This window comes from Amborella trichopoda, chromosome 9 (genome assembly GCF_054954075.1).
Source record: "Amborella trichopoda isolate Santa Cruz 75 chromosome 9, AtrichopodaSantaCruz75HAP2 v2.0, whole genome shotgun sequence".
Lineage (NCBI taxonomy): Eukaryota > Viridiplantae > Streptophyta > Magnoliopsida > Amborellales > Amborellaceae > Amborella > Amborella trichopoda.
In genome coordinates this window covers 10,102,845-10,120,440 of record NC_142344.1, presented here as the reverse complement: position 1 = coordinate 10,120,440, position 17,596 = coordinate 10,102,845, and the positions used below count along the sequence as shown (strand labels likewise).

General features: G+C 35.1%; 1 protein-coding gene across 2 annotated transcripts; it reads left to right on the top strand.

Moving 5' to 3' along the window:
• The first annotated feature begins 86 nt into the window (after window positions 1-86).
• On the top strand, window positions 87-17,556 carry SAP18 (SIN3 associated polypeptide P18). Of its 2 annotated transcripts, XM_011630637.3 has the most exons (7): window positions 87-247; window positions 7,114-7,146; window positions 16,189-16,299; window positions 16,392-16,487; window positions 16,997-17,071; window positions 17,199-17,261; window positions 17,354-17,556. In XM_011630637.3, the coding sequence occupies exons 1-6, from the start codon at window positions 104-106 to the stop codon at window positions 17,229-17,231; spliced, it is 492 nt and encodes a 163-aa protein (XP_011628939.1). In that variant the 5' UTR covers window positions 87-103; the 3' UTR covers window positions 17,232-17,261; window positions 17,354-17,556. The 2 variants fall into 2 exon arrangements, with proteins under 2 accessions (XP_011628939.1, XP_006828900.2); XM_006828837.4 differs by having other exon boundaries at window positions 17,199-17,556.
• The last annotated feature ends 40 nt before the right edge of the window (window positions 17,557-17,596 follow it).

The following is a 17,596-nucleotide window of genomic DNA, read 5'->3' as shown; positions in this document are numbered from 1 at the left end:
AGATTTTTCAGTTCAACGCTTCTTTGGATACTATTTGAATACAAACTCTCCTCGATAAATTGGAGAGCATTTCAAGAAATTGCAGAGAGGGAGAAAGAGAGTTATGGTGAGAGAGATGGCCGCAGTTGCAGAGGCACAACAGAGCAGGCAGGGTGGGCGACCTCTTCCACCTCCTCCTCAACCACGCATGGGAGGACCCCCTCCTCCACCCTCTCGCCCTCGTTCGGAGCCTGTTGATAGAGAGAAGGTACACGGCATGATTCTTCTCTCCTCCAACAAATTTCCAGGGATTTCTCATAGGCCTGGCTTTGATTTTTCTTATTCTTATTTCTAGTCCTGCTCTTTAAACTTCTTAGTACACAAGGTCAGGAAACTGAAATCGCAAGTTAAAAGTGGCATTTAACAGGAGGGCCGTGATTTCCAGAGCCTCTATATTCATGTTTTATTTTGATTCTTTCATATCAATTCGATATGTGGCTTCTGTATAGTGATTGAGGTTTAGGGTTGGGGTTTAGTGCTCATGAATGGTTGTGGTGGAACACTATGAATTTTTTTTTTTTTTTTTTAAAAGGACTATTTTCTTTGTAATTCGTGGGCTTGCAGGCTCCTCTGGTCATACGTTCATAATAACCTTGATAGATATGGAACTGACCCTTAGATAGACCTAAGGAAAACAAACCCACTTTTTTGTTTTATCTTTTAGTTTTATTTATTTTATTTTATTTACAAGTATTTATTATCCTTTTCATTTTCTATTTTCCATTTATTGTCATAAATAAAATTGCGACTTACATTGTCCAATGGCCCCATCTATCATGATAAACTATGCTCTCCAATCGGCTCATGATAAATTATGCTCTTCAATTGGCATGTTAGAAAACTGGCGCTGCTTGATTAGTTCCTTGTTTGTTGCTAATTTAGGTTACATGTGAGTTTGCAAAAAGAATAGCCTTTTGATGATGTATTTTCAGCAAATGGAATTGATATTTGTATGGTAAATTTGCAAGGACAGTACAAAGTATAAGAATCGATATATTATGAATTGATATGAGTAAATATTTAGCTCAGTGTTATCAAGATCGGACCGGTTGCCAAACCGGTGACCAGTTGGTCTTGTCAAAACCGGTCCAACGACCGGTCGAACAGGTTAGCATGGATTTCAGATAAAAGGAAAAAAAACAGATATATTAGTTTAAAAGCATATAATATATATTTTTTTTTTTCCTAATTACATTTAGATGGTCGAACCGTTCAAAACCGGCTGGTCCTACCAGTCAAAGATTGGTTTTGACTGGTTTTCGACCTAATCTAATTTTTACCTTGGACCAAACTTGCCAAGGCACCGGTCAATTGTCCGAATAGTTGAACCACCGGTCGGCCCAGTCTTCATAACTATGATTTAGCTTATCTCTTAAGAATAATTCACTAGGTTGGGATTGAAGTTTGGGAAATTGCTATCTTGCTCTTGAGCAAAAAATTATGTAGTACCTATTAAAATTAGATGCCACTCTTTAGGTGGAATAATGAGCTTCTAAGAGGCACTAAGAAAGATGTGCTTCTAAGAAGCCACATGTCGAGTGAAATGTGAACCTAGTATGTGTTGGGATTGTGATGCAATTATCCCCTTTGATGCTTTTGATAATCCATATTAAGGTATCATCATGCAATAATAGAAGATAATGTGCTGATTAACAAGATAAGAAAATCACCATTATGAAAAATTTGGTAGCTGGTGTACATTTCCAATATAAATGGGATCACACTTGGCTTGAGATGGAGGTGCGAAAATATTCATGGATTGCCTCTCTTATGATGTGTTGCACCTTTGCTAGTACATAGTTGTTGGAGGCGGGAGTGGGATTGGTTCGGGATCCACCGAACTGCCCTATAGTGGAAGCTCCCTAGAGTTAGGATCAGTGTTTGTACAATGAACAAGACATGGAAGATCCTTAGGTTATGGGAGCGAGATCCGATGTCAATGGCTTTGATGTTTTGACCAGCATGAATCTAAGCTCCACTATACAAAAAAATGAGGTTGTCAAGTAGAGCTAGTATGAGTTCCCTTGGTTAAGGAATTGATGTTTAGTATGTCATATAATGGGGTTACTCTTGTTTTAATATCGAGATTCTTAAAGTATAGGAATCAAGGTCCTCAGCTGATTGGCTTCGAGGTTCGCAAGTGCCATTTACTAGGGATCCCTTATCAAGTGCCCCCCCCCCCCCCCCTTAATTGTGGTGGGGTTCCTGAATTGTATTCACTAGCTGTTAAGGTGTTGTCTCAGAGTGTCAACTCGTCATGTGTTGAGAAGTGTTGGAGGTTATATTCACAGTGTTAAGCGGGACATGTTAAATGGTCAACTCTCCAAGACATTGGTTTGTGTTCGCTACAATGACAGGTTGATAAGTAGACTGCGATCAGACTATGCAGAGATGTACAAAGGATGGGACTTTCATCCTAATGATGGCCGCCTCAAGGGTGATCTTGGGGCATTAGAAGCATTAGGCGATCGCCTTGATGTTGATGATGAGGCTCGTCAGAGTGCTCCATTACCAAGACCTGTCCCTCCCACTACATCTTCAAATTGTGACACAAGTTTGGCATGCACCATTTCCTTTGAGTCCCCAACAACCCAAAATCCTACCACTCAAGGGTCATCTTCTTCGAATGTAGTCTCCTTTGCTTCCATTGTTTTTGAAAGACTGACTCTCTGAAGGGGCAAGAGGACAAGATGAACTACTTTCTCTCTCTTTGATGTAAAATAACTTAAGAAGCTTTTTAAAGCTGGAAATGAAAGCATATATTCTCATCTCACCACTAGGGGTAATCATCATTGTGATTTAAGACTCTAAAGCAATAGGACATCATAAATATGAGATTTAAATAAAATATATGCTCTCACAACTAAGAGGGATTGCTTACACAGTAGGACTTAAATAAAACAATGGGTCACTCTAGACTATGCCTAGTTCAAATTAAGAATCTAAAATAATAGAACTTTGTGCTATGCAAAAAAGGAACTAGAATTTTTATTTTTTTTGAGTATGTTAACTATTATAAATATGGGTAAAAAGTCATAGAGTACAATGATATCGAAAAGAGAGAGAAAAGGGGGAGAGTGGCTATCCGCGCACTTGGATAGCTTGAGTACAAGGAGCCTTTATAGAAAAAAAAAAAGGGGGGGGGGGGGGAGGAGAGAACAAAATCCAAATACCTTCTTTTTAAAGATTACAATGAAAAATTAGAGCAACCAAGAAAAAGAAACTGATCCAAAAGTCGATTCTACAATCCATCATGGGCTGCTGCCTCCTTGGCCAGAGTGTCGGCTGCTTGGTTGGACTCCCTCCAGATATACTTCCATGAGACGCTCGGACCCCTGTAGAGGTGATAAATCTCATAAAAAATGTGAGCTAGAACCCAAGGAGGGGGGAAGAGTTGTTGGCCCAAGCAATCACGTTCTTACAGTGGAGATGAATGAGTTTGAGTCCCTCGAGGAGTGCCATGGCCTCTACCTCCATAGAGTCAATTAGGGCAGGCAATAGTAGTTCTCGAGTGATCCTTAAGGATCACTCCTACCCCTGCATGCCTTGGGTTTCCCAAGGAACACCCGTTGAAGTTCAACTTATGTTGACCCAAGTCATGTGGTCTCCAATTTGCCGCCCGAGGAAGGCGCCTCGTGCGGTACTACAAAGTGGTTACCCAGTCCTTGTGGAAGGCTGATGGAGGGACCCCTTTGAAGCTTTTGTGGTTCGTAGCCCAAAGTACAAGCTTAGATTTAAGTTTAGCGAAGATCTCGTGGGCAGGGGAATATTCCCCTCAAAAAATCCTTTTGTTGTGCTCCAACCATAGTGACCAAAGCGTTTCGGCTACGGCGGATTTCCAAAGAAGAATTCCAGCCTTAGGCCAAGGGAAAGGTTTGATAGCACTAGGGATCAGGGGAACTGCATTTGGGAGAACCCACTAGACTTGAAAGAGCCTGAGTAACTTCCCCCACAACTGGTAAGGATAGGGGAATGACATGAACAAGTGGGGGTTTGACTCCTCAATGTTAAGGCAAAGAACACATCGATTGGGCAGAGAAATGCCTCGCCTTTGTACCGTGAGAACCTTTTGTGAAAAGGCAATCTACAAGAAGACCTAGATCCTAGGAGGGGCGAAGGATGACCAAGCCTTGGCCACCAAAGAAAGGGGGTTATGTGGAAAGGTAGGTGGTTGGGTGAGATTGAGGTAGGAGGAGACCGAGAATGTCCCTTAAGCGTTAGGGGTCCAGATGATGCTGTCTTGACCCTGATGGGCAAGAAAGCAAGAGTGAAGGATGCCCGCCATCTCGAAAAAAAGGGGGATCTCGGAGTCAACAAGCGCAGGTCTAAACACCGGGTTTTAGGCTCTAGAGGAGCCAACCAAAGGCATTTCCTCTGCCACCGTTGCTCCTTGTAAACTTGCAACCGAGTAGATTTCAAGGAATCTCTCCTCGAGGGAGTCTTTGACCTAGCGAAAGGTCAATGCCAGAAGAGGACCCTGTTTCCCTCTTCGGGATGGAACTGGATGCAACTTTTGAAAGACTGTTAGGTGGAGCATCTAGAGTTTCAAATTCCAGAGGATCTATAGTAGGTTTTGCTAGCAGGTAACCATGGGGATTGGGGTATCCGATATTTACGCATCGAAATGTCTATCCATAAATGTCCCCTAAGAGTAAGTAGGCGCCGCCACCACTTACCAAGAAGAGCGACATTCTGCATTCTAAGGTTTTTGATCCCAAGGCCTCCCAACCTCTTGGGGAGGCAAAGTTTTTCCCATTGGATTAGGTGGTGCTTGTGGTTACCAGCGTCTCCCACTCAAAAGAATATGCGGATTAGCTGCTCGATCCTATTGCTGACTGCCACAGGCATCCGATATAAGGACATTTGGTAAACTAGGATGTTTGTCATTTGGTAAACTGGGCCACTCTAGACCACCACTTACCAAGAAAAAGGGACTAGATTTTAACATCATAGAACTTATGATTCCTAAATAATAGGAACTTCGGACAATGGCAATATCTAACTTGGTATCATATGCTAATGAAAGTATAATCCACAGACATGGAACCCAATATTTTAATGTACCAAAACCTTGGACAATGGTTGATGGGAGGGGGGATGTATTTCAAAATGGAATTGGATTCCACTGATGGATGGAACATGGTCCCCTTTTTTGGAGCGAGATCCCAAAATAAAAAAACGTGGGTCCCCACAAGATCCCTTTGCAAGAACTGTGGGATCGAGGTTTTGGAGCGGGATCGTCACCCTACCCACACCTTAACTATGTGCTAGTATACCAGTTACGGTCAGTGGCAGCAGTGAGAGACATGACAACAATGACCTGTTGATGATGCTCAGGAGTATGGGAATAGTTTGATTGATTTTATCAATTCTAGGTGGAACTATTAGGCTTATAGTAGACTCAATAGATAATAAGTATCATTAAAGTACAGAGGGGCAAAGTGAGAGTATATCTCTAAAGCGAAAGTATGATTAGGGTACAACAATAGGGATTCAAGCACCTTACTTAATGGTTATGGTATTAATAACTGTACTTGATGGTGATGGTAATGGTATTAATAACTGTACTTGATGGTTATGGTGTTAATAACCGCTTCACAATATCCAAGTTGGGAATCCCGCCACCGAACTACTCCCCTTCCCTCCCACCCACCACCCCCCCACCCACCCATGGAGCGGAAAAGGGCATGAAGAGGGAAAAGAGACAGAATAAGGTTTGAATTTGTAGCTTTTTGGAGCCACAATTTGAGATGTAGGAGGTCATAGATGCTAAATTTGGTCTTGTTCGAGGTAATGCTCCTCGTTTTGATGTTTTTCTATGGCTTTCTTCCATGATTTATGGCAGTGTGATGAAGGTGTTTGTGGAATTCTTTCATAAGGGAGGCTGAACCCCTTAAGGATTGAAGGGGCATAAGGCCTTAAAGATCAGCGATCCATGAGTTTGGTGAGTAGCATATCTCATATTTTCTAATGTGTGCATGTGCATGCCTGGGAGTAAATTTGTTTGGCAATTACCACGAATTCACTTAAGGTTGGAGAAATGGTCAATTTGCAAAGGGAAATAAATGCTCTACATGTAATTGCATTTTCAGGAACCAACGGCTAGAAACAGTGATGATATCTCCATGCACCTTAAGGAAATTGATCGTATTCTTCAAAAGAGTCCATGGCTATAAATATCTAATATTGGAAATGACAAAAAAAAGAAAAGAAAAAGTAGGTTGGAAAAGAGCCTTGTTCTATTCTAATTTGGTTGGACAAGTCAGTCTAGTCCTCTGTTTATAAAGTTAAGCGGTGAATTGAGAGACTGATAGAAGTGAAATCTTATGGTTGTTTACCTTAAGTAGTTTCTTTTTAATGCAAATGCGCCAACCTTTGTAGTTTTGATGCTTTTTGATCGGTTAGGGCAAAATATTCAAAAAGCAGTGAAAGCCGGACTGTGAATGCTGGATAGGTCAACTTAGTATGGTCTGGTGGGCTCAATAAAAAGGAGGTAGAAAAGAGAGAAGAAAGAAATTTATTGGAGAGAATTACTGGAAACTTAATAAGAGACCTATACTCACAGTTTCTTAGAGAAATGATTGAAAGGTATTAAATGTGCTACCTTTCTTGGGAACTTGATAAAATTATAGCTTTCTTACCAACAATAGATAGCACATGACCCAAGGATAATAAAAGTAAAAATGACAATGTTTCATCCTTTTCGCCTTCTTATTTTTCTAATTTGTAAAATTTACCTGCCATCTGTTTCCTCTAGGGCATTTAAACTGTAATCTTGTTATGTGGCTCCATAGGCTGGTGCGGAGTATAGTCATTGTGTTTTTAGCAGTACTTAAATTCATGTTCAATGACTTCGATCAATGTGCTTTTAGCAGCACTTTGTACTTATATTCATGTTATGTAAAAGGAAACCATAAGAAAATCTATTGCATTTTTTTGCTTGCAAAGGAACAATCATATTCTGGTTATAGATTGCTTAGTATCATATTTTTGAAGCTCTGAGCAATCTTTTAATGTGTTATGCAAACCTTGTTTTAATAACTTGACAAATATTTAGTTCTTTTGTACATGCAGACCTGCCCTTTGCTACTTCGAGTTTTCACTAAGGTATGCTTGCTCTTACATTTATTGGGAAAAGGCTATGATGATAATGATGCATGCTATTACATTTATTCTTGTACCTTTATTTATAAGAATTGTTCAAAGAGTCTTAAATCACATCGTTTCGCATGGATCATTTACTCTCACTATGGATGGATTTTATGTTTTTGTTTTTAAGAATGGTTAACTTTGTAAAGGAGATAATTTTATGTTAAATATATAAAGTCAGTACTCATCAGACTATGAGTACTATACGACAATGCAGTACATATAAATGTTTCTTTATATCATCAGATTGTTGTGGATTACTGAAAGCAATGTATTGTCCTTTTATGAAGTTTTTATATCTTTTAGAAATCCAAATTTTGGTTGTTGAATGAATACTATGGCAATGATTATTGTTACTATTTTATTTAAATCACTGTGATAAATCACAGTGCTAGTTATAGTAGCATAGTGTGATTTAGACCGGATAAACGGATCCAGAAGAGCTTAGATCACATCCAATCTGCATTCCATGCAACAAGTCCTGCCTAAAGATAAGAAGATAAGAAGATAATGAGGCCTAGGAATTATCTAATTTTTCCACAACATCACTGGCTGCCTGACAAATATAGCCAACAAACTTGATACTTATCAATTGTAGCAAGTCCTGTATCTACTTGAAGACATGTTACAGCTGCGAAGGTTATGTTAGAGAAGCCACCAACATAAACATTTGGTCATGATATGGAACTTGTAACTCAAGAACCACTGAATCCTCCATCTCTAGTGATATTGAATTGCAGTGCAGGGCCCTTCCTTTGGTATCCTTGAGAACTCCTTCAGAAACTTGGTTTCTCCCTATGTGAGCAGAGAAGTTTTCAAAATTCAGTTTGAGGCCACCCACAACAGAGGAACCTAAGGTTGTGGTTGCATTGCTGTCTAAATCGTACCTCTACTATTTCTTCACCCTCTTGTGTGAGAACCACAGCAATTTAATTATCATCTTTACTTTCTGAAGTCTGAACCCCGGTTGTGTAGAAAATGCTGGGTAGTGCCTATTTGATAATGGCTGGAGGAAAAATAACCTATTATCCCCTTATTCTATGACTTTATAGGAATTGCAGCCACACAGTGGCCATCCAAACGTGCCCTAAATTTGTTGTACTTGGTTTCTGCAAAAACCTTGTTCAGGCTACTTTTTTATTTTTTGGTGGGGGCGTGGGAGTGGGGAATGCTTCTTAGAGCCCCCATTTGATTACATTTAGATTCCTTATCTAGGAATCTTCTAGCAAGGAGACAGGCAATGTGTTTAGTGTAATTAGACATCTCAAATTACTATGCAATAACTTCACAAAGGCTTCCCATAAGGATGATTTTTTCTTCCCCCCCCCCCTCTGTGTGTGTCAAAACTAAGCTTCAGACTTCTCATAGGAAGCACCCACAATAATCTTCGTATCTCGCATCAGCTCTTCATCTGTCACCCCTTTGAAACCCTGTCTGACAAGTTCTTTTGTAAGGTGATTTTTTCTAGACGCCCTTTGCTGCTAACATCCACTTTATGACCTCTTTAAAGTTCCCATTGTCGGCACTTTCTGAAATACCTCAAAAGCTTACCAAAAAAAGAAAAAGAGGAAAACACCTTAAGAGTTTGCTAATGGATAGCCCCATAACTCAAAGAAGAGGTTTGCAAAACCAGGAGTCAGCCACTGGATGAAGCCCAGGGTGCCACAGAGATCCCACAGATCTAGATAAAACCTAGCAAATTCCAATTGGATACAGGGATGAGGTGCTTCACAGTCTTCATTATCTGTTTGTGCGTGACATAGATATTGGTGAATTGATAGGCCTGTCCTATGTTTTGTATCCCATTAGGATGTTATCTCTAAAATCGGTCAATTCAGACAGAAGCTCCTATTTTCAGATATGGTTTACTGCGCTTCCGACCTTCCAAAGAGCTCAGGTGGAACCGACCAGCCCTACTAATCTCTCTGGTTGTCACTTAGAATATTGTTCTGAGTTATTTGAAATCCAGATTCAACAAAATCTCATTTTCAAGTATATAAAATCAAAAAATAATTCAAGTATATATATTAAAAACACATTTTCATTTTCAAGCATATAGAAGATAATGTTTGTATGTTTTGTAAACACAAATGCAGATTGCCTAGTCGACTAGTGGAACTTTTTATTTTTTAAAGTTCGTTATTAGTTAATATATGATCAGTGTCAAAAATCTCTTGGGTTCCTGCAAACTGTGCTTAACATTATTCCTAAAGTTTGTGGACCCAAGATAAATATTTTGGTTTTTTAAATTTCACTATTTACTAGTGGGTTTACATGCGTTGCACCTAGAAAGTAAATAGGCGATGGCGTAAATATTATGGTATATTTGCCATAGTTAGAGTACATGCAATGTAATAGTATTTTGATATGCGATAGGTCTTCTCACAACTAAGCACATCTTCTTGAAATAGGAGATTTCATAGATGTGCAATGAGAATAGAAGAATAACAAATATTTTAAGTAGCTATAGTAAGCAATAAAAGTTGTTGACATTATAAAGAAAGTAAGAGAAGTTTAAGTATATTGTAACAAATTAAAGAAAATACATGAATTCCGAAGTTCAACTTTGTGCTTTAGCGTTTTTTTGCCTTCTGGCCTTCAGGAATATCTGATATGCTTGTACCACATATTTCATTGATGTTTGGTTGCGAAAAGTGTTGCATGCATTTCAAAAAATTTCTCCGTTTTCCGAATTTTTTGTATGGCATGTTGCATAACATCAACGATATTGCGCTGTAGGAATATACGAATATTAGATAGGATCTATTATAGAGTAACTATTTTTTCTTGAAATTTAAAATTTGAAATTAATATATTCACTTTTTCTCTTCAATGATATTTCTCTCCAACCATATGATACCGTTAGGCTTTCAATCAGAGAGTGTGAGAGGAAGAGTGAGCAGAATATTCTGGTGTGATTCTGGCTTGATTATGCATTTTTTTTTATTTTTCTTATTTTTTTACAATTTTAGTTAGATAAATAGAATAAAGGATAAACATCAAATGCATAACTATAACAAAACAAAACAAAAAAAAAATAAACGGTATAAAAGAATTTCCTTTTTGAATATTGGGTTTTTACTTATTTGCATTTTTTGGTTTTATCAAACATTTAATGTATGAAAATATTTTTTCTGGAAATGCAAAAATGTAAAACAAAAAGATCATTGGAATTATTTTTTGTTTGAAATTATTCTAATTTTTAGTATTTATATTGTTTGGATTTTCCAAGGAATCAAAGTAAAATATCACAATAGAAAATAGAAAAGAAAAAACAGAAGTAAATTTGGGAAATTTACCTTTTAAACTTTGTTTCAATTTTATTTTCAGAAAAATGACAAAAAAAAAAAGAAGAGGTAATGATTTAATTTTTTGGGGAGATTCAATTGTGATTTTGCCATGATTATGCATTTCTTTTTTTAATTTCTTTTTTTAAATTTTTTTTTTAATTTTTGTTTAGTAAATCCAAAAAAGAAATAACTGAAAAGATTCTAAAAACATATAAGAAATCGAAATTCAATTTCCAAAAAAAATAATTCTTTTTTTGGAATCACATGCTTTTAGTATTGCATGCCTTGGAATAACATACTTTAGTTGTGATAATATTTTTTTCCATTTTATTTCTATAAGCCTTTCAAGCATTTTTCTATATAACTTCCACCTAAATTGTGATGCTAACGTTCAAAAACTAAAAGTTGAAGATAAGTTTATTTAGCAAACAAATTTTATGATTAGAATGGAGGACAAAATATATTACGACATTGGAAGAGATTAAAGAGGTATATTGCTTTTAAGTGAATTTTTTTTTTAATTTTATTCAATATTAGTTGATATTATAATATTTTAAATTTGAGTGATTCATTAATAATTGAAAATCTAAAAAAACCAATATCATATTCTCAATCTATTCTCAATTTAAAAGTAGCCACATCAAATAATTTTAATTTAGAAAATAGCACAATACTTAAAAATTAAAAAGGTTCGAGTTAAATTTTTTTATTTTAATTTTGATAATTACACAATACTTAAAAATTAAAAAAGTTTGAATTAATTTTTTTTTAAAATTTTATTTATTTATAATTTTGATCAATATTTCAACAAAATTAAAATTTTAATATAAAAAAGTATTCTAAGAAAAACGCTAACGGTTCAATTATAGCCATAACGATAATATAAGGAGAAGTGATCGACTTAATTTTTTATGATATTTTTTTATTGGTGGCTTATTTATAATCCATTCTTATTTGGTATCTCTAAATGTTAGAGGTAGGATTATGCCTTTTTTTTAAAAAAAACGATATGGTCTCTAGGCTTTCAGTCCTCTTCAACAATATGTTCTAGAGGCTTCAAGTCAGAGAGTCAGAGAGAGAACGATATGATATTGTTCGGCTTTCAGTTTGAGAATGTGAGTTTGATGAAAAATTGTAATTAGTAGAGAAAGAGAGAGAATGAGGAAAGATAACATCGTTATATGATAGACACGCATGTTGGTAGTTACAAGAGATTTAAATTTTATAAATAACAAGCACTTTTTCATTTTTTTTGGCAATTTGAATTTAGAAAGCTCACATCTTTTCACTAGCTCTCACGTATCTCTCTATATTTTAATATCTCTCAACGGTCAGAGTAGTTACCCCCCTTCGCCTTTGGTGAAGAGATTCTTTGGAACTCTAGTTTTCATAGGCATTATTGTTTTTTGTGGCTTCTGGGAATTGTGTGATGCTTTATTTGTCCAATCCAATTTTATAGTTTATATTTATTCAGTATTTGGCAAACATGTGGTCATCATGGAAATAAGATGACAAATATATTCTTTAAATTTTGGTTTCAATGTCTCTCATGACTTTTGCAGATATTGCTGACAAAAATTTCAGAATATTGGAAAAGATTATTTCTATATTTTCCCACAAAATTGGTTTCAATAACTGCATATGTGTGGTTCTTTAGTTGCTTGAATTTTGATGGAATTCCAATGACGAAGACACCCATTATATGGTAGAGATTGATTTTGAAAAAATATATATTATTCCACCTGAAAACTATGGTAAACCACCCAAATGCTCATGATTTATCTGAATCTAAAAAATTGTAGCCTGAAAGCCACTCTCTAGGTTTGTAAACCAACCATGCTCATGTTTATCATTTGAAGTTACAATTTCGTGAAAACCCATTTTTTACTCAGCCCAAAAATTTGGGCTTCCAATAACCCTATTTGAAAAATTATAAAATTACAAAAAAATAATTTTTTTTTAAAAATAAGAAATACGTAATCTTAGCTCTAAAAATTATTACACATACCAAGTAAGAATAGATTATGACCACCAATAAAAAATATCCTAAAAAATTGCAACAATCACTTTCTCTTATATTATCATTATGGCTATAATTGACCCATTGATCTTTTTCTTAGAATAATTTTTCATATTAAAATTTTAATTTTGTTGAAATCTTACTCAAAATTATAATAAATAATTTTTTAAAAAAATTTAATTCAAACCTTTTTAAATTTTTAAGTATTGTGTAATTATTTGAATTAAAACAAAAAAATTAATTCAAACCTTTTAAATTTTTTAAGTATTGTGTTATTATCTAAATTTAAATTATTAGATGTGGCTACTTTTAAATTGAGAATAGATTGAAAATATGATATTTGTTTTTCTTAATTTTCAAATAGTAATGAATCTCTCAAATTTAAAATATTATAATATTAACTAATACCGTATAAAATAAAATAAAAACCATTTAAAAAGAATATACCTTTTTAGTCTCTTCCAATGTTCTAATATATTTTGTCCTCTATTCTAATCATAAGCTATGTTTGGTAAATAAATTTATCTTCAATTTTTAGTTTTTGAAAATCGCAATTTAGGTGGAAGTTATATAGAAAATTTTAGTTTTTGAATGTTATCATCACAATTTAGGTGGAAGTTATATAGAAAAATGCTTGAAAGGTTTATAGAAAAACAATTGAAAAAAAAATTTATCACAACAAAAGTATGTTATTCCTAAGCATGTGATTCCAAATAAAGAATTATTTTTTTTTGGAACTTGAATTTTGATTTCTTATATGTTTTTAGAATCGTTTTGGTCATTTCTTTTTTGGATTTATCAAACAAAAATTATAAAAAAAAGAAGTGCATGATCAAACCAAAATCACAATTGAATCTTGCCAAAAAAGTAAATCATTACCTCTTTCTATTTTATTTCTTGTCATTTGCTAAATATAAAATTTGCCAAATTTAATTCTGGTTTTTCTTTTGTATTTTCGATTGTGATATTTTACTTTGATTCCTTGGAAAATCCAAAAAATATAAATAATTAAAAATAGAATAATTTCAAACAAAAAATAATTCCAATGATATTTTTTTTTTACATTTTTGCATTTCCAGAAAAATGTGTTCATACACTGAATGTTTGATAAAACAAAAAATGAATATAATTAAATACCCAATATTCAAAAAGGAAATTCTTTTTATAACGTTTATTTTTACTTTTATAACATTTATTTTTATTTTTTTTGTTTTGTTTAGTTATTCATTTTCTGTTTATCCTTTATTCCATTTACCTAACTAAATTTGTAAAAAAATAAAAAAATGCATAATCCGGCTGGAATCACACTTGAATATCATACTCACTCTTCCTCTCACGGTCTCTGACTGAAAGCCTAATGGTACCATATGGTTGGAGAGAAATATCGTTGAAGAGAAAAAGTGAATATATTATTTTCAAATTTTAAATTTCAAGAAAAAATAGTTACTTTATAATATATCCTATCTAACATTGATATATTCCTGCAAGGGAATATCGTTGATGTTGTGCAACATGCCAAACAAAAAATTCTGAACTCAAAGAAATTTTTTGAAGTGCATGCAACACTTTTCGGAACCAAACATCAATGAAATATGTGGTACAAGCATATCTGATATTCCATAAGACCAGAAGGCAAAAAAGCGCTAAAGCACAGAGTTGAACTTCGAAATTCATTTATTTTCTTTAATTTGTTACAATATACTTAAATTTCTGTTACTTTCTTTATAATGTCAACAACTTTTATTGCTTACTTTTGCTATTTAAAATCTTTGTTATTCTTCTATTCTCATTGCACATCTATGCAATCTCCTATTGCAAACATTGCATGTACTCAAACTATGGCAAATATGCAATAATATTTATGCCATTGCCTATTTAATTTCTAAGAGAAACACATGTAAACCCACTAGTGATATTTACAAAGAGAATGAGGAAAGAGAAAATCATTATATAATAGACATGCACGTTGGTAGTTATGGGAGGTTTAAATTTTGTAAGTTAGTTTTAGACATGTAACTTTTCATTGTTTTTGACAGATTGAATTTAAAAAACTCACACCTTTTCACTCTCTCTCACTTATCTCTCTAAATCATAATATCTCTCAACGGTCATAGTAGTTACCCTGTTGTTTTTTGGTGAAGAGATTTACATAGTAGTTATCATTTTTTTTTTCCTTTCTGTGATAGTAGTTAATCTTGAGCCTTACATTATCTCTAGGGCATACTGTCCTTTTCTAATTTTTTGACACTTGTGAACCCCTTAACCTTCGCTTAATAATGTAGTAGTAGATAGATAAATCAAGTATTTTTTCTTTTTTTATTTAACCTAGAAGCTCGGTAAACCTTAAATGTACTTTTAAGGGCACACGACATTGATTCCAGTATCTGTACAAAATTGTGAAAAAGGCCACTTGAAACATCTATTTCAATAACAGGGGAACCCTTGTTCCGGTCTTTAGGACCGTCGAGGACCTTGATTTCCTTGCTAAACTTACTCAATACAACCATTCCAATATTAAGGAATTTTTGGTTAAGGATACTCTAGAACCTCAAACCTTTTGCCCTATGAAATTGGTTTCTTAATGATTTCTGATGTGGTTCCAAATGGTTGGGTGAGCGATTCTAAAAATGTAGGAATCTCAATTCCAACTGGGTTGGAGCACAGTCCCCAAAGAGTAGGAGTCTCTACTCCTACAATATGCATTGTATGGACCACGCTTCGTACCATAGGAAGCTTCTGACCACTCGCAATTTGTTGCTTCCAATTCCTAAAACACTTTGGAATCTCTCATTGTTCTAACTACTATGGTCAAAAGCTTTTCACACCCCAAACATTCTATCGGAATGTCTACCCCCGAAAGTCTGTTTATGATGTGCGTGCTATCATCATCATCATGTTCGAGTCGGCATCTCGAATCATGTTTTGCCATTCTGCTTTATCAAAGGCCATATCCTCAATAAGACCATAAATCACCATATCTTTTTTCACTACTTCCATCCATGTCCTTTTGGGCTTTCCCCTTGCCCTTTTAGAGCCTTTCACTCGAACCAAATTGCATCTCCTGACTGGTGTTATATTAATCTTACGCTGCATATGGCCAACCTATCTAAGTCTACTCTCTCTCATCTTATTGTCATTTAAGCCACACCTAAATTCCCACGAATACATTCATTCTGAATTCTATCTTTTCTTGTCTTGCGACTCATTCATCTCAACATTTTCATCTCAGCTAAACTCATCCTATGGGTATGTTATTTCTTGACTGCCCAACATTCCGTCCCATAAAGCACTCCCTCATCTTATGGCGATTGACGCCACACCTAAATTCCCTCAAATATTTTTATTCTCAATTTTTTCCTTTCTTATCTTGCCACTCATCCATCTCAACATTCTCATCTCAGCTAAACTCATCCTATGGGTATGTTGTTTTTTGATTGCCCAACATTTCATCCCATAAAGCATGGCTGGTCTTACAGTTGTCCTACAGAACTTTCCCTTCAGTTTAATGGGTATTGCAGCGATTGCATAAAACTCCGGATGCACATGTCTACTTTGCCCACCTAGCTCTAATTCTATGCACAACATCTTTCTCAATCTCTCCATTCTCTTGTATTATTGACCTAAGATATCGAAATTATGATGTGCATGCTATCTGTTGTGATATATTAGAAGGGAATTGTTGTTTCACAGATTGGAGGACATCACACCAAGGAAGACTTTGTGGTGAGGGGAAAAGAGCCCAAAGATGAGGTCCAGATTTATACATGGAAGGATGCTACCCTTCGGGAGTTGACTGATCTGGTTGGTGAAATAAATGCTTTTCTTATCCTTTTCTCTAAATACCCATGCTTGTTTGCTACATCATGTGTTTACAAGTTGATCTTAATTTTCAGGTCAAAGAGGTTGCACCGGCTGCAAGGAGAAGGGATGCTAAGCTATCGTTTGCATTTGTGTATCCTGACAAAAATGGCCGCTTTGTGGTGAAACCTGTAAGAGATGCCTTACATATGAGAAATGAAAGAATGAACCCATTTGATACAAACAAAATAAAAATAGAAATAAAGTAAAAAATAAAGGAAATAGTTTATATAGAGCCTACCTCAAAAATTTTACAAGAAGAGGTTGTTTTGATGCCCAAATATCCTCAAATTGATCATCTTGACATCAAGATGCATGGACATGAGAAAAAAAAAAGGATTTCAAGTTTTGGAAATAGTGCATTTCAAATTGTAATGAATTTTCAAGTTTTCATAGATCTGCGCGATCCACACTATTTTTTAAGCTTTAAATTTTATAATTAAAGATAAAAATATATTTTAAGGCTATCACAAAGATTTCCAGCATTGAAACCACATTTCTCGACACTAGTTGAAGGTGCGCTTTACTTTGATTGTTTAGAGCCTCGGCTCTATACAAACCGCACCAAAAAATGAATGAATGAACCCATTTGAAATGTAAAATTATCTTTTCTGAGTCAAATAATTTGTCAAATTTGAAGGTGGGGATGACTCATGCTTATGGGAATGTGAGGCGACTAGATGATGCGAAGGCGTTAGCTGATCTCAGTTTTCAGGTAAAAATACATGCATGCACATGTTTTCTAATATAGGATGCACTATGCATGTAGTCAGATCTGTTCATTATATAGTATATACTATATCTACATGTGCTGATTTACTCGTTTTGAACGTTCTGGCCAGATTGGGGATTACTTGGATGTGGCCATCTTATAGAGGCAGCTATACCTGGTTAGCAGTGTTAAGGTGAAATTCAGCTGATGCTTATTGTTTCTTTTCATGTAACAAGTTGTTGTGATTGTGACATGTAGTCGCATTCATCCCATTTTTCCATTCAGATACAAGGAGCAGCTATAGTCAGCTACCATGCATATTGTCATTCCATGTCCAGCTAATAATGGATAACATATGGTTATAGGTATGATGTTCTTCTTTAGGAAAAGGTTTTGTTGAAATGAGGCTTGTGGTGGATATTCATGGTATAAACAATTGTGTGAGACTGATATGTGAAAAGATGGTTATATTTCTTGGTGGTGGTTTACATGGTTGTTGCTTTTGGTAGCTCTTTTATTTACAAAGCA

Excerpts from the sequence above, each read along its gene's own strand:
- SAP18 (XM_011630637.3), top strand. The coding sequence starts at position 104 with ATGGTGAGAGAGATGGCCGCAGTTGCAGAGGCACAACAGAGCAGGCAG. Across the intron at positions 7,147-16,188 it reads TACTTCGAGTTTTCACTAAG|ATTGGAGGACATCACACCAA; the intron begins GTATGCTTGCTC and ends GTTGTTTCACAG. Across the intron at positions 16,488-16,996 it reads GCCGCTTTGTGGTGAAACCT|GTGGGGATGACTCATGCTTA; the intron begins GTAAGAGATGCC and ends TCAAATTTGAAG.